The 26,825-nt window shown below is 47.3% G+C and overlaps 1 protein-coding gene across 1 annotated transcript in view; it reads right to left on the bottom strand.

The window, feature by feature from the left end:
• The window catches only part of DNAH9 (dynein axonemal heavy chain 9), a 313,067-nt gene that overhangs the window by 256,558 nt on the left and 29,684 nt on the right, over positions 1-26,825 (bottom strand). Inside the window, exons 9-17 of the mRNA XM_032840101.1 lie at positions 23,901-24,051; positions 21,226-21,340; positions 17,140-17,208; positions 15,438-15,564; positions 11,340-11,595; positions 9,659-9,900; positions 4,459-4,594; positions 818-1,014; positions 292-716 (exon numbers count right to left, since the gene is read on the bottom strand). Coding sequence (XP_032695992.1) covers positions 292-716; positions 818-1,014; positions 4,459-4,594; positions 9,659-9,900; positions 11,340-11,595; positions 15,438-15,564; positions 17,140-17,208; positions 21,226-21,340; positions 23,901-24,051 — 1,718 coding nt within the window. The remainder of the gene's footprint in view (positions 1-291; positions 717-817; positions 1,015-4,458; positions 4,595-9,658; positions 9,901-11,339; positions 11,596-15,437; positions 15,565-17,139; positions 17,209-21,225; positions 21,341-23,900; positions 24,052-26,825) is intronic.

Here is a 26,825-nt window from a genome sequence, read left to right as displayed (position 1 = left end):
GTGAGGGTGGCAAAGGGAGCTCGGAGCTCTATTATCACCTAGAACATTCTTTACCACTTTCTGGGTGCTTTTCACACACGGGGCGCCAAATAGAAAATAACAGAAAAGGAGGCCCCGTCTGGTGAACCAAGGCAAGGGCAGAACCAAAGTCATCACCGGTGACCAAGGGCCTGGAACCTCAAGCAGCTATTTTCATTTTTGATTGAACCAATGAAGCCATTGGGGAGAAATGAAAACCAGGGCGTCCCCCACAGCCTGGGAGGCTGGAGGAAACCAGAACAGCGGTAGTACCTGTTGGTGACATAGTCAACGAGATGCTGTTTGAACATGAGGCTCCACCTCTTGATGACATTGAGCAGGGTCGCTTTCAGGGGTCGGAGGTCAATTTTCATCCAGCCGTCAAACACCTTGATGGGCTCCAGCCTGCACACCTCTTCGTAGAGGTTTTCATAGGAGTCGATCTGGGCCTTAAACTGATGCAGAAGAGGAGGGTTCTCCGGAATGCCGTCTTCTGCGTGGGCTTCCATCTCCTCCGGGGTGAGGACACGCCCATACAGCAGAAACTGGCTCAGAGTCTCCCCCCGGTCCTCCACGTACAGGTAGGAGTACTGGCTGAAGGCGTTACGATAGCTGCAGCAGAGGGCCAGCACGCTCTGCACCCTGTCCAGGAGCGTGCTCCTCATGCTCGCCAAATGGGCCATGCCCTCCATGTCAGCCTGGGGGAGGGGTGAGGCAACAGCAGGACGTTAGGCCTAGCCTTTGCCAGAAGTCTGCAGATTAGGTTGGCAGTGGGTGGGAGGGGCTTGCTGGTTAGTACCTGGTAGTGGGGAGAGCCGTTCTGGGGGGAAAGCCGGGGCACGAGGGACGATATTCCAAAAATGCTGGTGACCAGACCCTCAACAGCATCATAGAAACCGCCCTTCACCCCATACTCCAGGGACGGAGAGAAAACTAATTCCGGTATGGCTAAGCTCAGCTGGGCTTCAAATATCGGGGTGAGGCCTGCCTTATTTTCTGAAAAACAAGGAAGCATGCTCACACAAAAACGAGAATGGTTAAAATGGGCGCAGGGCAGTACCTGTTTTTAAGGTGCTCTGAATATTTCTCTCCTTGCTCTAAGCTGTTTGGGTAGAGGAAAATGGAAATGTAAAATTTGCTAACTCCTCCCCCACCAAGAAAAGGTGAGGGTAACAGTCTTGCAGTGTTTACCAACAGGGGAACCAATGACATTTTGAATAGGCCAATTCTTGCGCTGGGCTGTGCTGGGCATTGTAGGACATTTACCCTCCTGTCCTTGGAGGGCACGTCCCAGGGACTGGACAACCCAAGCCAGTCCCCTTCCACATTCCCAAATGCCTAGGTTGGGGGAACGACGGGGCGGAGATGGGGGGGTGCGGAATGGCCTCTAGTTGAGAGCAGGTTGATTGTGCAAAGCTCATTTCTCCAAAGCAGCTGATTTCCCTCTAGGCACACCCCATGCAATTCCACGGGTAGCCACTAGGTGCGCTGTGACACGCCTGTCAGTAGTAGGCTTTGGCCGGAAAAAACAGGTTACCACCCTCTCAGTTCTGATCTTTTTCTATGAAAACCGAACCTCTTTCAATTCTGTGGTCCTAGAGTGGTAAAAATTTTAAAAACCGTATAAATAATTAACAAGTCCCTGATTACTTGCTAGACTAACTTGCCTTGCTAAATTTAAATCAAAATATAACAGGGAGTGAAATGTTGCAAGGACAAGATGAGGTGCTTAAACTTTTATTAATAACTGCTTACATTCGTAGGTCTCCTTGACTGTGGAAATATTTGGGAGACCATGATGTGCTGGCTGCTGTGGGCGGTGGAAACCCTTGGGAATCCATTACCCCTTTCCCCCAAGAAGCAGAGGGAAGAGTAGGCACGTGTGGCTGCCTTTCCCAGCCCTGCCTGTGGTCAAGTTGACAAGAGGGTTAGCTCACCGGTGGCATGTGGGGAAGAGCAATGGCTGCCACTTCTGGGCTGTGGCCCTGGAGACAGCAGGGGAGCCGTCTCCACACTCTTCCCCGCTCATGGACGACAGCCAGGCTGTGGTGGTGACCCAGCTCAACTACAGAAATGAAGGCAAGGTCCTTGAAGGTGGTGGAACCACAACACGGTGGGAACCGGCCCACTAACCAGAAGCACTCCCCTTAATCTAGAACTTAGGGGCTAGACCTCTTTGTCCTGGAACCCACATTATTGATGGGGTTCTGGCTACCATGGCTTCATCATTCACCCCAGCTGAAGCCACAGTGGGAGACTCAAAGCTCTGTACAACCCAAGGCCTTGTCTTCAAAATTGTGGGGCTGATCAATTCACATTCCTGGATTCAGGAGTGTCTCATCAAAAGCATATATGGAGGGAATGCACAGAAATTACACTATCCTGGAAGAGTTTTTTTTTAATGTCTATGATTTGCATATGTACTCATTATATATTCTGCATTACTATATGCATGAGATACTGATAATTTTAATAGATCAGGCTATATACAATTTATAGGATGCAAAAGACTCATGAGGCCATTTTGACTCCAGAGATTTCTGTCCTATGTGCTGCTGTGAGAACCTTAATCCTTAAGGTTCGATGCAATGACATCATCATGACCATACAAGTCAGATTATCTTGGTGGTTCCACCAACTTGGTACAAGTCAGTCACTTTAGGGGTTAAGAGGGGGAAGAGCACTTCTGGACAGAATGGGTAGCATTGAACCTAGGCAAGGTTTGCATTTTAAGAGGCAACAGGGAATCCAGCCCAAGCTGTGGAAATGGTGTTGGGCTCACCAAGCACAAGAAGGTGGAAACGCTGAAGGAGGGCTGGAAAGATAGAGCGGTCCAGCTGGGCTATGCAAAGGGTCACAGTGCTTTTCTTCTTCTCAGAGGCTACCCTTACTAGGTTCGTTCTCCTCCCCGCTTAGAGAACCAGTACCTTCAAAATTTCATCTAGAGTTCCTTGACTCTGGCACCTGCCAAGTCCAGCTCCTGCCCATTCTATATCATGAAGAAAGTACCTTTCTCCTTTCCACCAGTTTCATGGAGAGAAAGTCATTTTGGCAATCTTGAAGGACCACACCATGCCCTCTCCATCCTCTTGCTCCCCACCAGACAGCCCAGATCGGGAGAGCTGGATAGGCATCGGTTAAGCATGGAGTCACTATGTTTAGGAAATATTTCCCATGCAGTGCCTGTGCCAAGTGTGCTGGGGCAACTTCTAGAATCTTCTAGAGGATGGCTGAGGCCCTGTAAACCTCCAGTGCTAGATGAGGTTTGGTTGGTCCACGAAGGTGAACACTGTTGGTCCCTAGGAGCCAGTTCTCCAGTCTCAGTGGCTCTGCTCCGTGCCCCACTGGCTACTTGCCCCCAGGCTCTAGAAGGTGATCCCCCCACCACCATGCGGACTCTCCTGGAGCCTGTTTCTTGCTGCCCCATCTCCTTTTGTGGAGCATCTTGCAGACAAAGAGCATGTCTCTGACCTCAGCCACTCCACCTACTAAGACCACTGGAGGTTTGCCCATCTTCGCTACACCCAGCACTGGCCTTGCTTCCCTCTGTATCCTCAGCCCAGTATCCTCATGCCCTCTTATTTGGGCTGGGTGGGTATCTGGACATGGATCTTGACCTACCCATCTTACCACTGGATTTTCTTTCTTTCCCTGGGTTGGACTTGACACCTTAAACTCTCTTAAACACCTTCATCCTCTGGCTTCAAACTATTCACCTCAGCCTTTCCATTCTGACAAATTCGCCAATGGGACCCTTACACCAAGCTCCTCAGAATCTACTAGAATGCAAAGTGTCAACTCTTCCTCTCTTTCCATCCCAAGCCAAGGTTGGCCCTGTATACCTTAACTCAGTTTTTCCATCACAAATTCAAAGCTATTTTTTTTTAACAGCTTCAGAGAAAGCCCACAATCTCAACATTCCTTTTCCTTGCAAAAACTACCTCATCCCCAGCTTGCCTCTTTTCACACAGAAAAGCTTCTGTTTCTTCCACTTAACCTGGCGACAACAACCTCCCTGTGTTCTCAAAAGGCTACAGAGATAGAGTCCATTAAGCTTGAAGGCACAGAATGTCCCCCTCCCACTGCCATGAGCCAAGTCCAAAGGAAGCCGCCATTACTAACTATGTTGCCTGCTGCTCCAACTTCATTCTCTTTATGAAGCTTTATTTAGATTCAATTGGCACTTGGGTTTTTGCTTTTGTTATGGGCTTCACTATCTTAGAGCCTGGCTTACCACCTGAGTTTTAAAGAGAGAAAAATCTTTTTTTCTGGGAACAATGTAGAAACTCACCACCCTGGCTATTTTACTAGGTACCATTCACAGCACATCTGCAACATTTTGCGAAAAGGCACAAAGCCCTCGATCACATTTCACTTCTCACCAACAGGTGCTACTGTTATCTTTCCAGTAATAACACGCATCCCTAAGCCAGTAAATACCAGTGTTTTCCAGGAGGTACTTGAGGGAGCACTCGATGGCAAGAAAAAATCCATCCAGCAACATCTCATCAATGTAGCTGAGGTAAGTCTTCCAGATATCAGAGGTTGGGTCTGCTGCAAATAGACCTAGGTTTTCCTATGAAATAGAGAAGAATGGATTTAAACCATGTTTAATAATATGGAAGGGCTGGTCTTAATAGGGAAAAAACAACACTGGGGGTGGGGGGGGGGTTTGCTATTACACATATATCGAGCCCATTCTGTCTAATGGGTATAACCACTGAGTGAAAGGAACATGAACTTAATACGTGAAGGGACTATGGGGGTCTCATCCTGTCCACGAGAAAGAAGGATGGGGTCAGGCCACTTTCCCAGGAAAAATGGGACACAGGGTATGATTGATAAGTGTTGACGGGTGTGCTGTGGAAGAAACTATATCAAGGCAGAAGTTAGGGCAGAGAGAGAGGAAGGGGTGCTAGGGGTAGGAGGGCTTTAGGATTCAAGGTGTGTAATAAATTTGGGGTATAAACAAGTAAACCATTAGAAATGAGCTGGAGTGTTTTGTTCAGGGCACTTACTACTAAAGGCCACCATGCTGATTGACTTAGAAAATGCATACATATAGGGGCACCTGGATGACTCAGTTGGTTAAACTTCTAACTCTTGATTTCAGCTCCTGTCACAATCTCAGCATGGTGAGATCGAGCCCCGTTTCAGGCTCTGTGCTAGGCAGGGAGCCTGCTTAAGATTCTTTCTCTCCTTCTCCCTCTCCCTCTGCCCCTCCCCTCCCTCTCTAAAGAGAGGGGAAAAAAGAAAATGCATTCACATAAAGGAACACATGTGTGCTCCCCCCCCAACCTGATGGGATGGCACAGACATCCCACTTACTCATCACCATTTTCATTACCAAGCCTTCTGACATCAACTTTCCATTTATCCCAGATCTTCAAACAAAATGCTAACGACTTTGCAGAAAGAAGTACATTTTTTAGGTGACGCACACCCCTTTACAAACATTTCCATGTATAAACCCCCTGGATTTAAAAAAAAAACAACACAAAAAACCCATGATCCTGTCTTTACGTGACAAAACTCTAAAATGTCTAAAATACATTACCTACCTCTTTCCTTCCAAAGTAGATAGACGATTTTCTTAATGATTTAAAGCCCATCGCCATGCAAATCATAAGACAGTGACAACATCGAGTTGCTCTCAGATGTTATTAAGTGTGTCTGTCTGCTTTTTATTTTTTAAAATATTTCTGTTTTATGACTGCTTTGAATAGTTGTTCAATCTCCTCCCTAACATCACACCATCAGAATGGCTATCTCTACATTTCCACATTTTACCTGAGCTCTACTATGGTCTAAGGAGCAAAAATGTTGGAATTTCCGTGAACTAGGAAAAGAAATGCCTTGAGTTTCTGATTCTAGCCAAGACAGAGGAATGAGATCAGACCTGCCCAAGAAACAGTTCTTTGGGGGTAACTAGAGAACAGGGATGGGATCCTTCAGAGAAGGGAAGTCCTCAAGTTGAGATTTGCAACCCCCTGACTTTCTACCTAGAGGTACCTGCTAAACTGTGTCCATGGCTCAGGGAAGAGGACCACAATGACAGACATCCTTCCTGCCAGGCAGGAAAAAAAAAAGGCAATGGAGGTTTTGGGGCTACAGAGATCGTGGAGTCTCCTTGAATCTTTGAACATGAAGCTGCACATCCCAGGGGCCAGACTCTGTAAGGCTGGGCGGAGCACAGTTGTAAGCTGCACGGAGATCGTACGGTCGTAGGGTGCACTGGGCAATGTTCGTGTTCTATCCGAAGTAGCAGAAGACCTGACAGATGGCTCAGAGTGTTGCCGAGACCCCAGAAACACCATGCTTTGGGGGTTAGGACGGCCCTAGAGTACGGTCTCCTTAGACCCCATCCTCACAAAGCTTAACATCGAACCTCAGCAGGATGAAGCCGACCCACTGGTAGGTTAACTGCCTATGAGAGGAAACACACAAACTCCTTAAGGGAAGGTACAACTCTGTTCTAAAGTGGCCTCCAGCATGGCTGGAACACAACAAAAAGCACCACAACCGCAAAAACTACTAGACAGGCCAAGGAGCAGGGAAGTGTGACATTTAACCAAGAGGGGAGATCATTACAAAAAACCAGACTCAGCAAATAATTGCCATACCAATTCTGCAATGCGGCTTCCTCAGATTGATTTTATGTGAGAGAAAAAGAAACTTCTGTCACAGTAAAAAAAATAAATAAATAAAAAGACGACTCAGAAAATAAAACAGATGTCAAGATTAGCAGATAAGAGTGTCATAATTTGATTTAAAAACTCCTCAAAGTTGAGGAAAAACAGGTTCGAGAGGTTCACAGACTCCGAGCTGGGTGAACAGAAAGCAGACCTATCTGGATACATTGCAGTGAGACAGGAAAAAAAAAAAAAGAACAAAGATTAAGAAAAGAATCTATTAAAAGCAGCCTGAGAGAAACAATACATTATATAGAGAGGAACAAAGACACAAATTACGGCTGGCTTCTCCTCAGAAACATTGGGGAGGGGAGGAGACAAGGAAATAACTTTTGTTAAGACAAATAAAACTGCCGATGCAGAATTCTATAGCCAATGAAACTATCCTTCAAAAACAAAAGTGAAATAAGGACGTGTCAGAGAAACAAAAACTGAGAACACATGTCATTGGTAGACCGGATCTGCAAGAAAAACTAAAGGGAGTCTTTAATCCTTCAGGCTGCAGAGAAATGACCACAGGTGGGAAGTCCATTTTCCAGGAAAGAAAAAAACAAATCTGGAAATGGTGAGTATATGGGTGAATATAAAAGACTATAAATATTTTTTCTTGAGTTCTTTTATATTTCTTAAAAAATATATTTATTTTTTAAAGATTTTATTTATTTGTCAGAGAGAGAGAGAGTGCACAAGCAGAGAGAGAGAGGGAGAAGCAGGCTTCCTGCTGAGCAAGGAGCCCGATCCAGAACTTGATCCTAGGACTCTGGGATCATGACCTGAGCCGAAATCAAGAGTCAGAGTCAAATTGAACCACACTGAAAACATTTCACGGGAAAACTCTGAAGTTGATGGTGATTCATTTGAGACATACTGAAACCCAGAACAACCACAGCAAATGTCATGCACAGGATGCAAAGCCCATTGAGAAATCAGACTATTTAAAAAAAAAATGGTTAATAACAAGAAGGTAGGAAAGCAAAAACAGAAAAGCAAAACAGACATGAAGCAAATAGGAAACAGCAAGATGGTGAGCTAAATCCAATCATACCGATAATTACGTTCAGGGTCATCGTCTGAACATTCCAGTTAATTGGCAAAGTTGTTAGCAAAGTGAGTCTCTACTATACAGTCTGTAAGAGAAGAATTTCGAATCTGAGGAAACAAACAGCTCGAACGTAGAAGGGCAGGATGATGGGCAGGACGAAGAAGGAACGGTGAATCTGGAAGGTAAGATGAGAATATTAACAGGAGAAGAGAAGCCTCAGGGCAAGGGAGTATTCTGAGAAATAAAAAGAGAATTTCATAAGTATAAAGTGGTCAATTCATCAGGAAGTTATAATAATTATAAATGTGTTTGTAATAGAAGAGTGTCAAGGGACACTGGGGTGGCTCCCTCGGTGACGCGTCTGACTCTTGGTTTCAGCTCAGGTCGTGATCTCAGAGTCTCAAGATCGAGCCCCACATCGGGCTCCATGCTCTGTGCAGAGTCTGCTTAAGACCCTCCCTCCTCTCCCTCTGTCCCTCCCCCCGTAAAATAAATAAATCTTTTTAAAAAGAAAAAAAGTCAACAACATCAGATACTTGATGAGAACTCTGACCACACTAAAGACTTTGACAAATCATCATTCACAGTCACAGGCCGAGCTTTTAACACTCTACCTTCAGTAATTGGTAGAACGAATGGACAAAAAATTCAGAAACCATACAGAAGATCTGCACAATACTATCAGCCACTTTGAACTACTTGATATTTATAGGACACTACGCCCAACAACAGAAGAATAACATACTGTCAAGGGTGCAAGGAACATGCCATAGATAGACAGACTTGTAGGTCACAGAAGAAGTCTCAGTGAATTCCCAAAAATTCAGATCTTTGAGAGTACTCTCACTGACCACACTGGGACTGAACTCAACATCGATTTCATCGGGCTATCCAGAGAAGCCCCGAACATGGCGAAATGAAACCATGCGCTTCTCAATGACCACTGAGTTAAAGTATGAGTAACAAGCCAAAAAATTTAAGGCTGAATGACAATGGAAATGAGGCCTGTGAAATTTGGGGAATGCAACTACAGCACAGCTAACAAGGAAAATTATGTCAAATGCTTGTATTCAAAAAGAAGAAAGACTTAAAATCTGTACCCTAAGTTTCTGCCCTTGGAGGTTGGGGGGTGGGGGAAGATGGGCATCATAACCCCAAATTAAGAAAAGAAAGGCTAAAGAACAGCAGAAATTAATGAACTAGAAGACAGATGAAGAAAATCAACCAAGTCCAAAGTACATGTCACGTGCTTCAGACCACAAATCATCCTAAATGTCAACCGTGGCTCTGTACTGACTTTGGGCTTGAGATCAACCTGCCAGAAATAGCTGGTGTAGGTGGCTGGTGTAGGGCTGAAGCTGGTGGCCACTTAGAGCTCCCATCCATGGTCCGGTCTTTGACAGCAGACCCGAGGCTGCCCTGATCACAGGCAGGGCAGAGCCTTGATGCATCAAGTACAGGTGCCTGCACAGCTTCTTCTCTTTACCAAAGGCAGGCAGGGAGACCAAGCTCATCTTCCACCTCCCCAGGCTGATAAAGCTGGGTGGCAGGGACGCTGCTGGGGGCCCACATTGGGCTGTGTGGCAAGTCGGCGCTGGTTAGTACGGATGCTAATTTAGGGTTCTGCACCGGGCACATCCTTCTAACTCCTTGGGGTCTGGCGTGGGACTTAAGTCATGCCAGTGTCCTAACAACCATTAAAAAATATTAATTTTGACACACTGATACCAGAATGTGTCTTGCCTCTCTTCCTAGCCGTTAGCTTTAGTTCTCTTGCTGTCACCATACACTTCCATCCCTGAATGCAAAAGACACAGTGTCTGTTGTCTTATTTCTTACACCCAAACACACTTCCCCATGTCCTCCCTCAGCTAGTGGTATGTGTATCTGAGAGGCCGGTTATTACCTGCACGAGGGCGTGAATCTTAAGTCCAGATTCTTTGATGAGATGGTAATATTTTTCCATCCGATCATGCTGATCGTCCATGGAAAGAAGGCATTCCTTTTTTCCATCTTTTCTCTTAAATATCGGAGACACCCATGTTTTCATGATGTTTTGAATCTCTTCCACATTGTCCTTAGCTTTCTGAATTCTTTGTTCGAGATCGTGAATGCCATTGGTGATTTGAATGACATAATCCCAAATGCCTGCTCCCCCAAAGAAACATAATTAATTGAAATCGCTAAGGTCTGGTTGCCATAAAAGGAAGGGATTTAATATTTGTAGGATTTTACGCATTTGAGAGAGAGAATGAGTGGGGGCAGAAGGAGAAGACCCCCCCCCGCCCCCCGCAGAGCAGGGAGCCCTATGTGGGTTTTGATCCCAGGACCTTGTGATCATGACCTGAGCCGAAGGCAGATGCTTAACCAACTAACCCAGTCAAGACCCCTTAATATTTGTAGGTTTTAAAAGACTTTTCTGCACAGGTTACTTTGTTGTCACCAGAGCCCTCTTCTTCTTAGTTGTGTTGAACAGCCAAAATTGACCATAACCCTGATTATGGAGGGAAAGAGACAAAGAGGTAACGCTTACCAACCAAGGACACAAAAGCTGGCACAGCGGCTGGGGCATACCAGTGCACCAGGATGATTTCATTGGATTAATAGACCTTATATTTTTGAGCACTTTTGCTTTATTAAATGTTGAAAACATTGTTCCCTCTTGCATATAAAATAAAGTTCAGACTCGCTTAACGTGGCATTCCAAGACTTCGGAGTTGACTATAACTTTCCTTTGAGACTTGACCTCTTTTTGAGGACTCTAATGAGAATTAATCTCCCTCCCCTGTGATTCACCATGCTGTATTTTTAATTCTGTGATAGCTTTTTATCGTAGCCTATCTTGCATGATTTAGAGTTGTACATATGTCTGTGGTCCCAACTAAATGTGAGCCCTTTGAGGGTAGGAGCCATGTCCCACATACCTCATATCCCATATTCCCTGCCTGGTCCCTCACGTAGTACCCTGCAGATGTTAAACCATCCAAGAGATTAGTACTGAATTGGAGGATACCTGAGAATTAAAAGCATAGTACCCCCATTTGAGAGGACTACAGTCCAGGGGGGCCTGGGTGGCCTGGTCAGTTAAGCCTCCGACTCTTGATCTTTGTCAGGTCATGACCTCAGGGGTCATGGGACAAGCTCCACATTGAGCTCCACGCTCAGCAGGGGGTCTGCTGGGGATTCGGTTCCTCGCCCTTTCTATCTCCCTCTACCCCTCCTCCCACTCACACACAAATGAATAAATCTTAAAAAAAAAAAAGATGTCTACAGTCTAGTGAAGAAAATTAAGTAATTGGGATAACGTAGTAAAAGCTAACATCCCCAATATATGCTGGAGAAAGCAGAGTCTCCCCCAGAACACAGTCACAAGATTTTCGAAATCTACCGATCATATCCAAAGAGAAGACGAGGAATGCAAGCCCTTCTTGCCTTCTCTGCTATGGATTGCCGTCTGAGAGGGCAGGTCTGTGTTTCGAACACAAAACCAGAGTACTGGGGGGATCATTCAAGGTTCAACCAACTTTATCAGGATCTGAACCCCCCCCACCAACCTCCCCACCAAGTTGCAGGCGGTGCCCCATTACCTTCTGTTTTCCAGTTCAGAGTCCCCTCCGCAGCTCTCAGACGGAGATCAATATCCCTCAGCTCTTCCTCCACTAATGGATATTCCACCTCCAAAAGAGTCTTAAGCACCTTGTTGTACCAACTGGCCATCAGCTCCAACTTAGCCACGAGCTGCCGATAGAATTCCTTGGAGGAGAACATGGTGGCCGCTGTCTCAGGAACCTGCGTCATCTGCCTGGGTTCAAGATAACTCATTTCCTTCAGCACTGAAATCAGCTGGAGAGGAGAATCAGCATTAAGTGGCTGTAGCCCCATGGCAGGGAAAAGCAGCAATTATCAGTCAAGGACTGGAAACCCCAGGGCCCCAGAGACCTTCCGGGACTCCTCTTTTGCTTCTACATTTCCTTAAATCTAGAGAAAGGAAGTTGAGTTTTAGGCAGAAGGAAGAGGGCTCGGAGGCAGAGAGTCTTACCAAGTCTGTAAGTCCCAAAGAGCAACAACAAAAGAAAAACTCAAGGAAGGTGGCATGAGTGACAGGAGAGGTCTAGCCTGATGCTTCTGGGCAGGCAGCTGACGGAGCCAGTTAATTCCTATGGAGGGGCGAAGGCACGAGGGAGGGGGATCACCAGGTCTAGGCCAGCCACATGCCTGAGAAGCCCCAAACTCAGACTTCTGGTATTGTCTCCAACCAGGTCACACACACACACACGGTCACAGACACTGACAGAATTGGGAAGAGATGCCCATTGCACAACTTTAATTGTTAGATATAATCATTTGAAATAGCCCTTCATTTCTGGAAGCCTGCGTTGGCTTGTCTCTGGGTTTTAATATACTAGGAAATGGAAGTCACCCAGGCCTCTCTGAACTTCTCTGGGTACTAGGTTACGTGGAACCGCCCAAGTGAGAGGCCAAGAAGATGTGGTCCAGTGAAAAAAAGAGGCCTTTGGCTGGGCTTTTCGGCATCCCGGTCTTCACCCTTTGCATTTTTTTTTTTTTTTAGGATTTTATTTATTTATTTATTTATTTATTTATTTATGAGACAAAGAGAGAGTGTATCAGGGAGGAGCAGAGGGAGAAGGATAAACAGACTCTGCACTGAGCATAGAGCCCAACAGGGGGCTCCATCCCACAACCCTGAGATCATGACCTGAGCTAAAATCAAGAGGCAGACGCTCAACCAACTGAGCCACCCTGATGCCCCACACCCTTTATTTATCCTGTTTACCTCAGAACCTATGAAGACTGATGTGTATAGGTAGGGGGGGACAAAACAGATACCAGGCCACAGATTCTCCCCATCCCTCTTCTGCTTCCCTCCCCTACCTCTGCATGGAGACACCTGGACTCTTACTCTTTCTGCAATGGTTCTAGGCCAGTGTTCACTACTGCCCAGCCAAACTTACTCAGGGTTAAGGCAAATGCTAATCATTCGGCAGGGAAATGCCCTCAGCCCCCTGCTTATTTTGAAATAAGCTCAAGATAGATATTAAAAATTCAAATGTAAAAACTGAAAACAAAAAATTAAAACCTGGAGGCTGCTTATATGATATTGAGGCAGAGAAGGCCCTTCCAAACAAACAAAAAAACCAGAAAATAAAAGATAGAATTTATAAGCATAAAGTATCATTCACCTAATGAAAAACACACCTCACCTGGTAAAAAACAAAAGCAAAAATTTCTTAATATCTGACAAATATTGCCCAAATACTCAAACAAATTCAGAGGAAAAGAGGGCACTTCCACTCCAAAGTGGGAGAAAGACACGAACAAGTGATTATAGAAGAACTGTAACTGGCCAATGAACACAAGAGAAAGTTCTATTTTACTGGTGGTCAAATAAATACAAATTAAAACAATCCTGAGATATTATATATAGATATATAGGTATTTAGTTGAACACGCTTGAAGCGATTTGAAGAATAGGATGATATCTTTCTGGCAGGAAAATGACAAGAGTTCCATCTTCCTGAAGAGCAAATTGATGATACACATGTGAATTCTCACAATGTTAACATCCTTTATCCCATTTCTAGGCATTCATTCCAAAGAAACCATTGAGGATGGACACAATAATAACCAAAGACCTTCCTGTAGCATTATTTATAATGTATTTTATTTCATTGTAAGATGCCTTCAGCTGTAAGATTCACTATTATTTCATGTCCAACTAAAGGGGGAAAAATGTGGTGTGTTAAACCATAAATACGTGCCATTTTCAGAGATGCCAAGATGTTAAAAAAAAGTGCATCCTACGATCAATGAAATACAGATTGATAAAACTAGAAAATAATTTAAATGCCAATAGGGAATTTAAAATAGTTTAGAGAAATAATTTACAAAAATACATTTTTCAGGGCGCCTGGGTGGCTCAGTGGGTTAAAGCCTCTGCCTTCGGCTCAGGTCATGATCCCAGGGTCCTGGGATGGAGCCCCGCATGGGGATCCCCGCTCAGCAGGGAGCCTGCTTCCTCCTCTCTTTCTGCCTACTTGTGATCTCTGTCAAATAAATAAATCTTTAAAAAATACATTTTTCCCCATATAATTGCTTTCCTGGCCCCCAAAGGGGCAAATCTGGTCATGTCCCTCTAATCACTCTTACTAACATAGCCATTGTCCCACTGCTCGAAGCTGGAGCTAAGGGATGTTCAACGGCTCTTCTTTGACTTGTGCATTTGTTGTCTCCCCCTGACTTACTTCATAAGTCAGGTATTAATTCCCTCTCCCCTTTTCCTCCCTCCTTTCCTCCCCCACCCCTTCCTCCTCTCACCTATGAACACCTATAAAGCACCTACTACGTGCTGTGCATTGGGGCAGAAAGAGCCCTTGCTCTGGAGTCTACGGAGGAGGCATGGTCCATTCTCAACATCGTCTCGTCCTGAGGGCTTCATTCCTACAGTTACAACATCTAGACCGTGGCCTAGTTGGTAATCCAGAAACTCCTCACTTTGGGCATTTAACATTCAACACCGCTCAGAGTGCCTGCTGATAAAATTATGCCCAGGAGTTCAATGATTTAAATGTCAGGCTTGTGTCGTACCAAAGTGAAAAAACAGACCCTCCAACTCCCTTTGCTGACTTTTATTCCAGTCGGAATTGATATTCTACTTAAACTGTAATTTTCTCAAAAGACACTCATATCCTGTGAACTCCGTTTCTGGCTCTCTCCGTGCATTCCTGGAGAACATGCCACTGAGACAGAAGTAGGCAATTGCTTTTAGCTCAGTGCAGCCTATACTTTTATAAAAAAATTTTTCTGATATACTTCCTGATATGGGCTAGCTTTTGGCTTTCATGAAAGATGCCACATGAAGGTCTTCTGCCCTTCTGATCACCTGGAGCAGGATCTCTCAACCTCAGCACGACTGACATTTTCAGACAAACACTCTTGGCTGTGGGGTGCTGTCCTGGGCATTGTTAGGGAGTTGAGCAGCATTCTTAGAATCTACTCACCCCATGCCATTGGCATCTGCTCCATGTTTGACAACCCAAAGTATCTCCCGGAGGGGGGACAAAATGATCTAATAAAGATACATCTTTGCATGTTGAGGTTCTAGCTTCCAACTAGCTGGGTTCCTTGAGGGTGGGAATGGGGTCTTACACTGGGTTGGCCCTCTGGCGTCTAGTCAATGGCCTTCATGTGGAACATGCATTCAAGGTAGGTGCCGTCTGCTCTGTCTGGTACTACCTGGTAATGCTGTTACCCCATCTGCCCAAAGATGGGGAGCAATATCTATTACCTGTTTAAATATACCTCTGGAATTCTAGGTAGCGTCTATCTAGACTAGGATAAAGTTCTGGGTGAGTTCATCTTGAGTGTAACTGCCATTCTAACTTTGTGTGGAAAGGCAAGTTCATTGTAAACTGTTATCACACGCACAGGAATATTTAAAAAGTTATTTTGCGATATCTTCTGTTGTGCAAAATCAACACAAATCTACTGGCCAACCACGGGGAAAAAAAGGCGGCCATCAGACAACCTGAAAAAACACGGCACTGCAGCATTCATCCCCAGTAAGAGATCCAGGGTGGAAATTCTCAACGGCTTCTGCATATTCTTATCAAAAGCCTTTTTGCTTTGGAAATCAGCCGGAACCCAATTCCTGCTGCCTGACTTACCTGTGCGTTAAAGTTGACAGCGATCTGTTTAGTCTCCGGGTCACGTTTCAGGAGTGGCCGGGAAAGATTGTACTGTGACTTCTCTGACACGGTCTGACACCAGTCCTCATAAAGTCTCGTCTCATACCTGCCAGAACCAGAGAGAACAGCCACCTCTTACGCACCCTCCCAGCACCTGGCAAAGTCCTAGTGAAGACAGAGATATCTTAACATATACATAGCCCAGATACCTACATGTGAATGTGTGCACATGTGTATCATGAACTGAAGATACTATTGGTAAAACACTGGAATCTGTTCTTTATTTTTTAAAGATTTTTGTTTATGGGGGGTGGTGAGTACATGCACGCATGTGTGCACAAGTTGGGGGGGAGGGGCAGAGGGAGAAGCAGACTCCCTGCTGAGCGGGGAGCTGGATGGTGGACTCAATCCCAGGACACTGAGATCTTGACTGGAGCTGAAGGCAGATGCTACACTGAGCCACCCAGGTGTCCTTCCCTCAATCCGTTCTAAAGTCAGAGTCAGTGGCTCAGCCTGGTAGCTCCTGTAGGTATCACCTCATTTCAAAAGGTGGCCCAGTTTAAATCAAAGGAGAGCAGAAAGAAAGGCTCCCTGCAGTCTTTGCAGGGTGTAATGGGAGTTGTGATTTGTCTCATTAACTGCTGGAAGAAGTCACTGGCTAAGATTTGCTCTCACACTGATCTTCAAGAAGCTCAAGGTGCCCGTGGCTGGGTCATTACACGCTGACTGAGCCCCTCCCCCGCGCTGGGCTGGAGGGTCAACACGATGAAGAAACACTATACGGTCAGTGCTGCTAATGCTGTGGAACACGGCTAAGCAGGAAATCTGGAAGCACAGTCCTGGAGAGATGGACAGGATAGGAGGTATCCAACAGCGGGCTGAGTGTGTGATGCGGAGAATACCGGGAAGGCTTCGTGGAAGAGGGGCCGCGTTGAGGCTTGACTGACTCTCAGAGGAGTAGAGGTAGGGCAGTGAAATGATTGCTCCCAGCAGAGGTGAGAAAGGGTGGCCTGGGATCCGGGAACCCCTCAGGCCAGAAGGGGTAGGGACAAGGCTGGAGAGGGAGGCAAAGGCCACACACAGGGGGTGCTTAGAGACGGTGGGGGTGGGGAGGCACTGAAAGACCCCCCCCAGTCAGGGGATGAGCCAACATCCTCGATTTGGGATTTGCTAACCACGTGGTAGTGTGGGCAACTGGAACTGTGCCCACAGAAGATTCACTGCTACTTTAAAGCAGGAATAACTAGGAGTCTGGGCACATGGTCATTCTTGTCTTTTCTCTGAAAGGGCCCAGTAAGTATTTCTAAAACTCATCTTCTCTTTCTGCAGCACAAACTGTTGCTTTCCACTCAGCGAGCAGCTGCTGTGGTTTTCTGCTACACTGATCTCAAGGTGCAGCGAGGAGCGCCAACTTCCTCTAGCTCTGCCAAGTTCACGCTCCCAGCAACACTACCCTGGAGAGGGTCCATTAGGGCCATGGAGCTGCATTCCCCAGAGGACCTGTGTTGGTGGCCCAGCAGCACTGTACTCACCGCCATGGGGTTCCATCCTGAGACACAGACTGGCATTTGGCAGCCATGGGGGTGGGGGAAGGGGGGGTAATCTGCACAAACCCGGAACCACAAAGGCATGGTGGGGGCTATGCCATCTGCAGAACAATGCGATCCCAGAAGCCGCTTACTTTTCCAGCAGTGAGAGCATATCTTCGTATTTCTGGGTCATTCGCTTTCCTTCGGCAGAGTCCATGCAACTGCCCCCACAAAAGAGAAGAAGAAATGGCATCAACTCAGAAGTCAAAATAATGATCCAAGTTACAAACTGCAGCCTACAAAGAACAGACTGAAAGGCTTTGTGGGCGGGTCTCCAAACACCCCTCAGGGAGCCGGCCTCCCTCTACGCCAACAGCGCCCACCGGCCACTAGAGGGCACCTGCACTTCCAGAGAGGAGGGTGGGGGCCCCCCCAGGTGACACGGAGGGTGGAACGCAGCCACCTGCCAGCCCTAGCCCAGCCAGTCACACGTGGGTAAGTGAAGTCCATCCGAAATCTGAGTAAAAGGGAAACTGAGACACGACAGGAAAATGCTCTACCCAGTTTTCTGTATTTAAGGAAGAAAAACTGTCTATAATATTATGCATTGCAACACTGTAACAAACTAGATAACATTAAACAATGTTATGTGTGTGTACGTGTGTATACACTGTTAGCTGGTTTTGATGCTCCTTTGCAACAGGAAATAGAGACCAGCTTCTGGGGAATGGGTGAAGCACCTGCACTTTTCAGAACCTTCCCAGGAACCCTGTGGGTTCTGCTGGCAAAATGAGGCAGCTTCTTGCGAAGATTTTTATGAAAACCCTTTTGGGCTTTAAACCAACACAAAGTTTCTTCACCAGATCTCCCGAGCTTTCTGTGTAAGCCCTCACACCTGCACAGAAAGCTCTGGATTTCCTGAAGGGCTTTTTTTTTTTTTTTTTCCCCCTCCCAGTTGCTTAGTTCCCTTCCCTGGTGAATGAGCAGATACGTGGAAAGGGCTTCAGACTAGGTGGGTTGGCTCCGCCCAGCCCTCCTCCCCTCACTGTGGGATTTCTGCAAGTCTCCTCACCCCATCTCACTTTTGTTTCTGGAGGAGGAGGAGGCCTGAGGGGACAACGGTTCCCCACAGCAGTGTCTGGAAGTTTGGTAAGTCACCGGGCAAGGGCAAATTCCCCCTAGGTTCTACTTCCCCTCCTGGTGAGGACTGGAAAACATTTTAGGAACCCATTTGTATATACAGCTGACCCTTGAACAACGGGGATGCCGACCCCCATGCAGTCAAAGATCTGGCACAGAACTTGTGACTTCCTAAAAACCAAACTACTAAGAGCTATTGTTGGCCAGAAGTCTTCCCAAGAACATAAACAGCCAATGAAGGCATATTTCCCACATGACATGCCTTATGTACTGTATGCTTATGATAAAGGAAACTAGGCAGAGGAAAACGTTAAGAAAATCACAAGGAAGAGAAAATACATTTACAGCACTGTAAAAACTCCGTCTGGGCCAGTGGCCTCCCGATCCATCTCCTGCTCCTGCGGTGTGTGCAGGGGACAGACCAGGCGTCAACCCTCCTTCCAGCCTCCCAGCCCTCTCTGACCGCTTTCCCAGCTGCAAGTTTGAAACCATCTTCTCAGCCATCCCCCGCCTCTAGGACCAGCCAACTCCATCTTCTGAGCTCAGCTCCTTCCTGCTGACCAACCACGAGCTCCCGGGTTCATCAGATTTATTGCATCAAGGAGGGGAGGCCACGGTCAGCCGCCTGGTCAGCCTGCACCTGCAGATCACCTACACCTCCCTCCCTCCAGACTTCTACTTCAATGATGTGGTCCTGGAGGGCTGGGCCATTTCTTCTGGCCATGAAAGGGTAAGGGCATCCTTTGTTTCTTGAAGTTGCAACACCAGAGCAGCGGCTGGGCCTCTCCCCGAACACGAGGAAGCCCTCCCATGATGGGAGCGGTGAGACCTAGGATGCCATGGAAGCTGCCGAGAGGGGGATGAGACGCTGAACCAGGTCCTTCTGGGTCAGCTGGCCCTGGGTTCTGCCCTCGCAGGCCCTACGTCTGTGATTCCTGGAGGACCGCTTCCTAGATGAGCAGGTGAAACTTCTCCAGACCCCGGTGCTCACCTGTCGCATCTCCGCAGGCTGGCCGCCCCCAGGCTGGGCTGGACAGGTGGCTCTTCCCCTTTGAAAGGCTCATTCTCAAGCACAACGAGGAGCCTCCAGAGCCTAGTGGCCCCTGAGAGGTCTCTCTGGCATCCCCCTTGCCTGAGTCTGTGTCTCCCTGAAGCCACTAGGCAGCTTGTAACCACCCTGGAGCCCTTGCCCAAGCCCTGGACCAAATGGAAACAAGGAAACTTTGAGGGGGGAAAAAAAGAAAGGAAAAGAAATCTAGGTGTAAGTGAACCCACGCAGCTCAGACCCATGCTGTTCAAGGGTCAGGTGTATATGGTAGGGAACAGTACAGATGTGAATTCATTTTTAAACAAATGGGACTTTTCAGGGGAACCGTGGGGGACGCACTGGGGTGCCATTCAGATCCCCCTGGCCCAGGCAGTGTAAACCACCCTCCCATCCCCCGTGGCCACGGATGTTTGCTGCTGATAAAGCCTAGCCACCTGCCTCCTGGGACACAGCTGCAGCCCAACAGAGCCCCTCGCCCAAGGTCATGCCCTCCCTTGGGTGGGCCCACATCCACGGGTGGGTCTGAGAAGATGAGGGCTCAGCGGCACGGGGGCCAAGCTTCCCCTGGCTGGGGACTCCCTGGGAGGACCTCTGGCCTGGGACTCTTGAGCCCCACACTGTTCCAGTCCTTTCTGGACTTTCTCTGGGGCGGTAGGCCTGTGGCCTCTGTTCTGTCTCCCCTCAGTTTCTTCCTTTGCAAAACAAAGAGCTCAGCTAGCTCAGGCTGCAGCACAGGTTGCAAATGGATTGCCTGCTGGGCGCACCTGACCTGCAGGTCTGTTTATCTGATGTGTGAGGAGTTCGGGAAAGGGGGCACTGGCTTATTCTGAAGTTGGCCGCTTTATATCCCCATCCAGATTTTCAGCTTCCCCCGCTGTCAGCATTTGGCTCATACTGAGTCCTGCTTTTCCGCTGGGCAGCACTGGATGGGGCAGCGGTGACCCCCGTTGGGGGGTCATCCTGGCTGCCTGGCGTCATCTTCGGGGCCTCTGAAAGCATTCAGCCTCACCCCCTGCGCCAGACCGTCTCTAAAGCTCTACTTAGTGCCAGAACCCCTGTGAGGACAGTCTCCCTGACAAACCCTCTGTTTTGGTTTTGTTTGCCCCTCCAGTGCCCTCAGCGCGGTTCTCTGTAAAGAGGGGTCAGAGAGAGACTGCCCTTCCTGGAAGCATCCTGAACATGATCCCACAAACAATTCTGTCTCTCGCTTCTAGCAGCGGAGGGGCCTCTGTCTCTAGCTCGGCTTCCAGGTTCAGCTGAGCGGCAGGCCAATGGGTCCCACCAAACCTGGTCAGCCGTGGAATCGCAGTGGGGAGCCTGCTCAGGATGGGGATTCAAGGGCCCCACCCCCTTCCAGATTCGGATTCCAGCACGGGAGGCGAGGCCTGGGAATCTGTACTGGACCAGAGCCCTGGGTACGCTAATAGACAAAGTCCTTACACCACGCTTTAGGAAACTCTGGGCTTCGTTCTTTTCCAGCCACCTTAGTGGTGGGGAGACGCCGTGGCAGAGACGTGTCCGTAGAATCCCATGGAGCTGGAAAAACCCTGACTCGTTTACCCCTACAGACTGATCTCGTGGAACAGGAAGAGGCAGCCAGTCATCCTTTAAGTCTCAGCTGACACCAGGGGTCCCCCTGTCAGTCCAAACATATCAATCTCACTCCCAAATGTTTGCACCCCGTCACCCCAAAATTCATGCTGCAATCCTACCCCCCAATGGGATGGCATTAGGAGACGGGGCCTTCTGGGGGTGGTGAGGCCACGAAGTGGGGAGCCCTCGGAAGGGAGAGGAGGACACAGTAAGAAGACCGTGACCTTGGACCTTCCCAGCCTCCAGAGCCCTGTGAAGCATTACTCTTGTTTGCAGACCACCCAGCCTGTGGTATTCTGTGTTATAGCCCAGATGGGCTGAGATGCTGGTCTGTTGCTTGAGGATGCAAAGAAATGAAGGAGATTTTCATGCCTGAGCTGAGTAAGTTGTGTTCCTCCCAACACTCAAAATTCTAGAGCAGGAGCTGAACCCGAAACCGAGCCCGCCAGTTACTTACAGATGGGTGATGCGTCTGAAGATGGCATGGGGCTCCTGGATCCGCTGTCTCAGCTCCCGCACCCAGCGGAGACTCCCGGCCACAGTGGGCATGTTCTTGTGCACTGAGGAGAACCCTGGGGACACGGCACAGGCGGAATGAGTAAGGCTATGGCCCCAGCCCTGCCTGGAAACACCTGCCCCCAGGTACTCTGCCTCACATGCTAATGTCACGCTGCACTCACACTGAGAGTGGGGAGTACCGGGAGATGGCCATGTAGGCTCAATGGTATGGAGGGGTGGCCTTGGGGAGAACATTAAATGCAGTCAGAGGACAGGGGGGCCCAGCCCAGCTGTGCTGCTCGCTGGCTTTCTGGCTCCACACCAGTGATTTTCTACCTGGCTTTGTGCATATCAGCTGCACCTGTGGGGCTCTTTAGACCTACTGAGCCTCGGACCGGCCTTCACCTTTCTGATTTAAGAAATCTGGGTGGGGCCAGGTGGTCTGTATTTTCAAAAGCTCTAGAGAGGAATTCAATTGTACATTCAGGGCTGAAAACCCCGGCCTTCAACAGGGAATGTGATCTCTTGGGGCCTCAGTTTTTTTTTTTCCCACCTATAAAATGGGAATGATATCTTCCCTTCTTCATTTCCACGGTTTCTCTGAGAATTCACTAAGGTTAGGAGACAGGCCACGTGGACTGTGAGCTGCTGGACCAGAGTTAGCATAGTCTGGATAATCTCAGTTAGAACATTTGGTGAGAACCAGCCACTGCTTCTAACTAGCAACCTGAGCTGAATAGTGGTCTCTTTATTTTGCCACAGACCCCACTGCTCCTTGATGTAGACCCAACCCAGATATGTTATAGTCACTTTCTGCCTGACCTCCACGGCAGGTAAAATTCTACAATGACACCAACGACCCTCACCCTTGCATAATCCTCTTCTCGTTACTGTGGCGGGAAACTGGCTACAATGAGAAAGCACTCCTGTGATGATACGTTAGAGAGCAAAAGGGAAATGATTGCAGGTGGGCCTGACTTAATCAGGTGAGTCCTCTAAAAGAGCATTTTCTCTGGTTGCTGGCAGGAGGAGAAGTCAGGGATTGGAAGCATGAGAAGGACTCAGCGTGCCACTACTGGCTTGAGGATGGAGGCCACCATACAGCCAGGCCACACGGTAAGGAAGGGGACTGGCTGGCTTTCAGTCACTAAGTGACCGCCCCCCCCCCCCCGCCACCAGCCCCTGCCTGGCAGCTAATGAAGAGTGGCAGACCTCAGATCGACAATCACAAGGAACTGGATTCTCCCAACAAAAGGAACTGGAAAATGGATTCCCCCCCCACAAAGCCTCCTGATGAGAACTTGGCCTCCTGACTCTTTGATTTCAGCCCTGGGGCCCTCTGGGTGGAGAATAAGGTGCATCAAGCTGGGCTCTGACCTATAGAACTATGAGCCAAAAGATGGGTATTGTTTTCTTTAAGCCACAGACATCACAATAATTCACGGGGCAGCAGTAGAAAACTAACAAGGCCTCGGAAGGCATGTGAACTTTCAAATTCTGCATCTGACTGGAAGAAGGCATGACCATGGCCCCACAGATCTGCTGGGAATGATCTCCTACCTGGAAGCGTTTCTTAATGACCTCGTTAGAAAACCTGCTTTTCCACAGAGTGATCCTACTCCTCTCTTGCTTAAAAACCTTGGGAATTTTCCTGGTGCCTGAATAATGAGTTCCAGATTCCTAAATCTGGCCCCAAATTCCATGGCTCACCTAATCTCCCTCCACACACCTTGTTCAGCCATGGGCATCTCTGACTGGTCACCTTCCACATCCTCTCCTTCGTCCTCTGCTTCAGAGGCCTTCGCCACTTCTCCCTGGCCATCCACGCCCCAGCCTCGCAGGGCTCAGCTCAAGGCCACCTAGGCCACACGTGCTCCCTCAGATCTCCCAGCCACAAGCCATCTTATGTCATTATGGTTCTTCATGGGGCAAGCTGAACACTACTTCTGTTCTGCTCCGTGTTCTTGTTAATATCGCTCATACCCGATGTGTTCCCTGAAGAACCACCTTCCAGGATTAATTCCTTTATCCCTCATCCTGGCCTGCCTCTCCTATAAGTGCCCACAAATGTGTCCTGCACCTAGCAAGGACTCGATAAATGTTTGTAGAGCTGAATTGGACTTGCGTTTGACTTTCAATCACATAAGACAGGGCCTCTAAGAACTGCCATAAAAATGGAGAAATCACACCTCAGCATGATGTTGTCCTCTGTTGGGCTCCTGCTGTTCCTTCCTCCAGAAGCATGGCTGCTATGGCCTTGGAAGGGATCAGAAACCTTCCTTGGGCGTATAAAGATCTACCGTGGAACTGAAGTATGTCAGAGATGAAGCAGCATTGGCAACACTAACCGAGGGTCAACCCTACATCATGCTAAGCTCTCCACCAGAGGCAGGCAAGACCTCACTGCTCTGGGTCAGCCACCAGTCTCAGCCCCGGACACAAGGAAATGCACAGTTCCGTGAATACTACAATGACCTGAGATGGTCTGAAATTTCAAGCAAGAAGGTTGTGCTTTGTTTTCTTGGAGAATATCAGGGATTCCCTCATGGCCATTTCACAGATAGAAGCGGAGTGAGTTGCACCCTTCCTGGTAACACAAGTGTCCCCATCCAAATCTGCAGCCAACAGACCTACCATGTTCTGCCTCCTCCTGGACGCGCTGACTATAGATGGCCCTCACCGTATCCAGGTCTTTGATGAACATGTGGATGAGCAGCAAGTATTTTTCAGAAGCATCCCGTGCTATAAGCGGTCTTTCCAGGAGTTTCCCTGCAATGTCCAGCAGCTGCAGAAGAGGCAGAGAGAGAAAAAGAAGTAGTCATGGAGTCAGCCTTTCTAAGGCTACATACATCCTGTGTCTTGGCTTTTCCTTCATATAGCCGCCAACAGAAGAAGATCAAAAATTGTTATTGTGACTGTATCTATAATTATAAATGAGTTGAGAGTGATAGTGTGGCCCCCTCTCTTTGCTTTTTTTAAAAAAATATTTTATTTATTTATTTGACAGAGAGAGAGAGAGAGTGTGTGTCCAAGGTGGGGAGGGGCAGAGAGAGAGGGAGAAGCAGGAAGCCCAACATGGGACTTGACCCCAGGACCCTGAGATCATGACCCGAACTGAAATCAGACGCTTAACGGACTGAGCCACCGAGGCCCCCCTCTCCTTTTTTTCTAATGGGGAAGGAGTCCTGTCTGCTAATTTAGATGCTGAACTCAGATGTGTTGAGAGACTCTGAGTAAAGGACCAAACAAAGAGAAAACTAAAGATGTCAGAAAGGTGAAGTTCTCCATTAAAAAAAAAAAGAAGAAGAAGAAGAAGAAGTAAAATAGAGGTGGAGGGTGAAGATGGAGATGAGATGAAGAAGCTAAGCAGGCTGGGTATTGGGGAGAATGTGGAAGGCTAAAATCTGAGGGTGGGAGCAAGAAAAAAGTTTCAGAGAGAATGAATTCTGGAAGTACTTTCTGGAATGACTTCAAATGCTTGGAAAGGAATCCTACTAGTGTTCCCATACGAGGTAGGGAGCCGCACTATTTATAAAAGGTTGTGTGTATCTGTACTCAGTGGCTAACGAAGCCTGGCATGCTGGGTTACCTGGTATCCTAGGATAGTGCAGACTCACCCTTCTGAGGTTTGAGCCTCTTCTACGATTGTCCCACAAGTCATTAAAGCTATCTGAGGACATTTCCAGTGACTGGAAACTTATCCACTTCTCAAGGAAGTCCATTCCACCTTTTAATAGCTTTCAGAAATCTCTCTCCTCCACTGAGCCAAAAGCTATCTCCTGGTAACTGCCACTGACCAGTCCAGGTTCTAATCCTTAAGCCTTTACAGAGTGAGTTCCTTTGTAGTTTATAGAAGGTCGATCATGCACTACGAAAGTGTCATGTCACCCGATATGTCTCAGTCAGAATTCTCAGTATGCTGCCATTTGTGTACTCCTCATCCGAAGCCACCTCCCTATTCTTCCATCTTGCTCCTGCCCTGCAATGGAGGGCAAGGGTACAGTCTTCTCATTCTAGTTGCTAGAATGCTAGCTGACTCCTATAACCAGTTACTCACAGGGTTTGGTCCAGCTTGAATCAACTGGGCAGCACTGGTTAAATAGCATGGTGCAACAGAGTCAAGGATTCAGGGTGGCAACCACAGTAGACTTCTCCACTTTTAATGGCAACCCTAATGATAAGGCCCAAAGAGAGCATTCCAGAAGAAACCCTTAAAAAATTTATTTAAGTAATCTCTACACCCGACATGGGGCTCAAACCCACGACCCCAAGATCAAGAGTCGCATGCTCTTCTGTGGGAAAGAGAAACCAAAAGTAACAAAGACTAGAAAGGAACAGAGACAATCTATAGGAATAGCAACTTTATAGGTAATAAAATGGCACTAAATTCATATCTTTCAATAATTACTCTGAGTGTAAGTGGCCTAAATTCTCTAATCAAAAGACACAGGGTATCAGAATGGATAAAAAAAATTAAGACCCATCGATATGTTTCTTACAAGGGGCTCCTTTTAGACTCAAAGACTCCTCTAGATCGAAAGTAAGGGGGTGGAGAATCACTTATCATGCTGATGGACATCAAAAGAAAGCTGGAGGAACCCCACTTATATCAGACAAACTAGATTTAAGCCAAAGACTGTAATAAGAGATGAAGAAGGACATGATGTCATAATAAAGGGTTCCATCCAATAAGAATATCTAACGATTATAAATATCTATGTCCCTAACTTGGGAGCAGCCAAATAAAGTCAATGAGTAACAAACTTAAAGAAACTCATAGATGATAATACAATAATAGTAGGACATTTAACACCCTCCTCACAGCAATGGACAGATCATCTATACAGAAGATCAACATGGAAACAAGGGCTTTGAATGACACATTGGACCATAGAGACTTCACAGATAAATTCAGAGCATTTCATCCTAAAGCAGCAGACCATACATTCTTTTCGAGTGCACATGGAACATTCTCCAGAATAGATCACGCACTGGGTCACAAAGCAAGACTCAATGATACAAAAAGATTGAGGTCATACCATGCATATTTTCAGACCACAAAACAATGAAACTTAAAGTCAACCCCAAGGAAAAATTTGGAAGGACCACAAAAACATGGAGGTTAAAGAGCATCCTACTAAAGAATGAATGGGTCAGCCAGGAAATTAAAGAAGAATTTAAAAAATACATGGGAGCAAATGAAAATGAAAACATGAGAGTCCAAAATATCTGAGATCCAGCAAAGGTTGTCCTAAGAAGGAAGTGTTCTGCAATACAGGCCTTTCCCGAGAAGGAAGAAAGTCTCAAATCTACAACCTAATCTTACACCTAAAGGAGCTGGAAAAAGAACAGCAGATAAAGCTTAAGCCTAGCAGGAGAAGGGAAATAATGAAGATTAGAGCAGAAATCAATGATATAGAAATCAAAAGAACAGTAGAGCAGATCAACAGAACTAGGAACAGGTTCTTTGAAAGAATTAACAAAATTGGGGTGCCTGGGTGGCTCAGTGGGTTAAAGCCTCTGCCTTCGGCTCAGGTCATGATCCCAGGATCCTGGGAT

The sequence above is a fragment of the Lontra canadensis genome, unplaced genomic scaffold (assembly GCF_010015895.1).
Source record: "Lontra canadensis isolate GAN:19392208 unplaced genomic scaffold, GSC_riverotter_1.0 scaffold110, whole genome shotgun sequence".
Classification (NCBI taxonomy): Eukaryota; Metazoa; Chordata; class Mammalia; order Carnivora; family Mustelidae; genus Lontra; species Lontra canadensis.
Note: the sequence above shows the minus strand (reverse complement) of the source record. Positions and strands in the feature narration are given on the sequence as shown.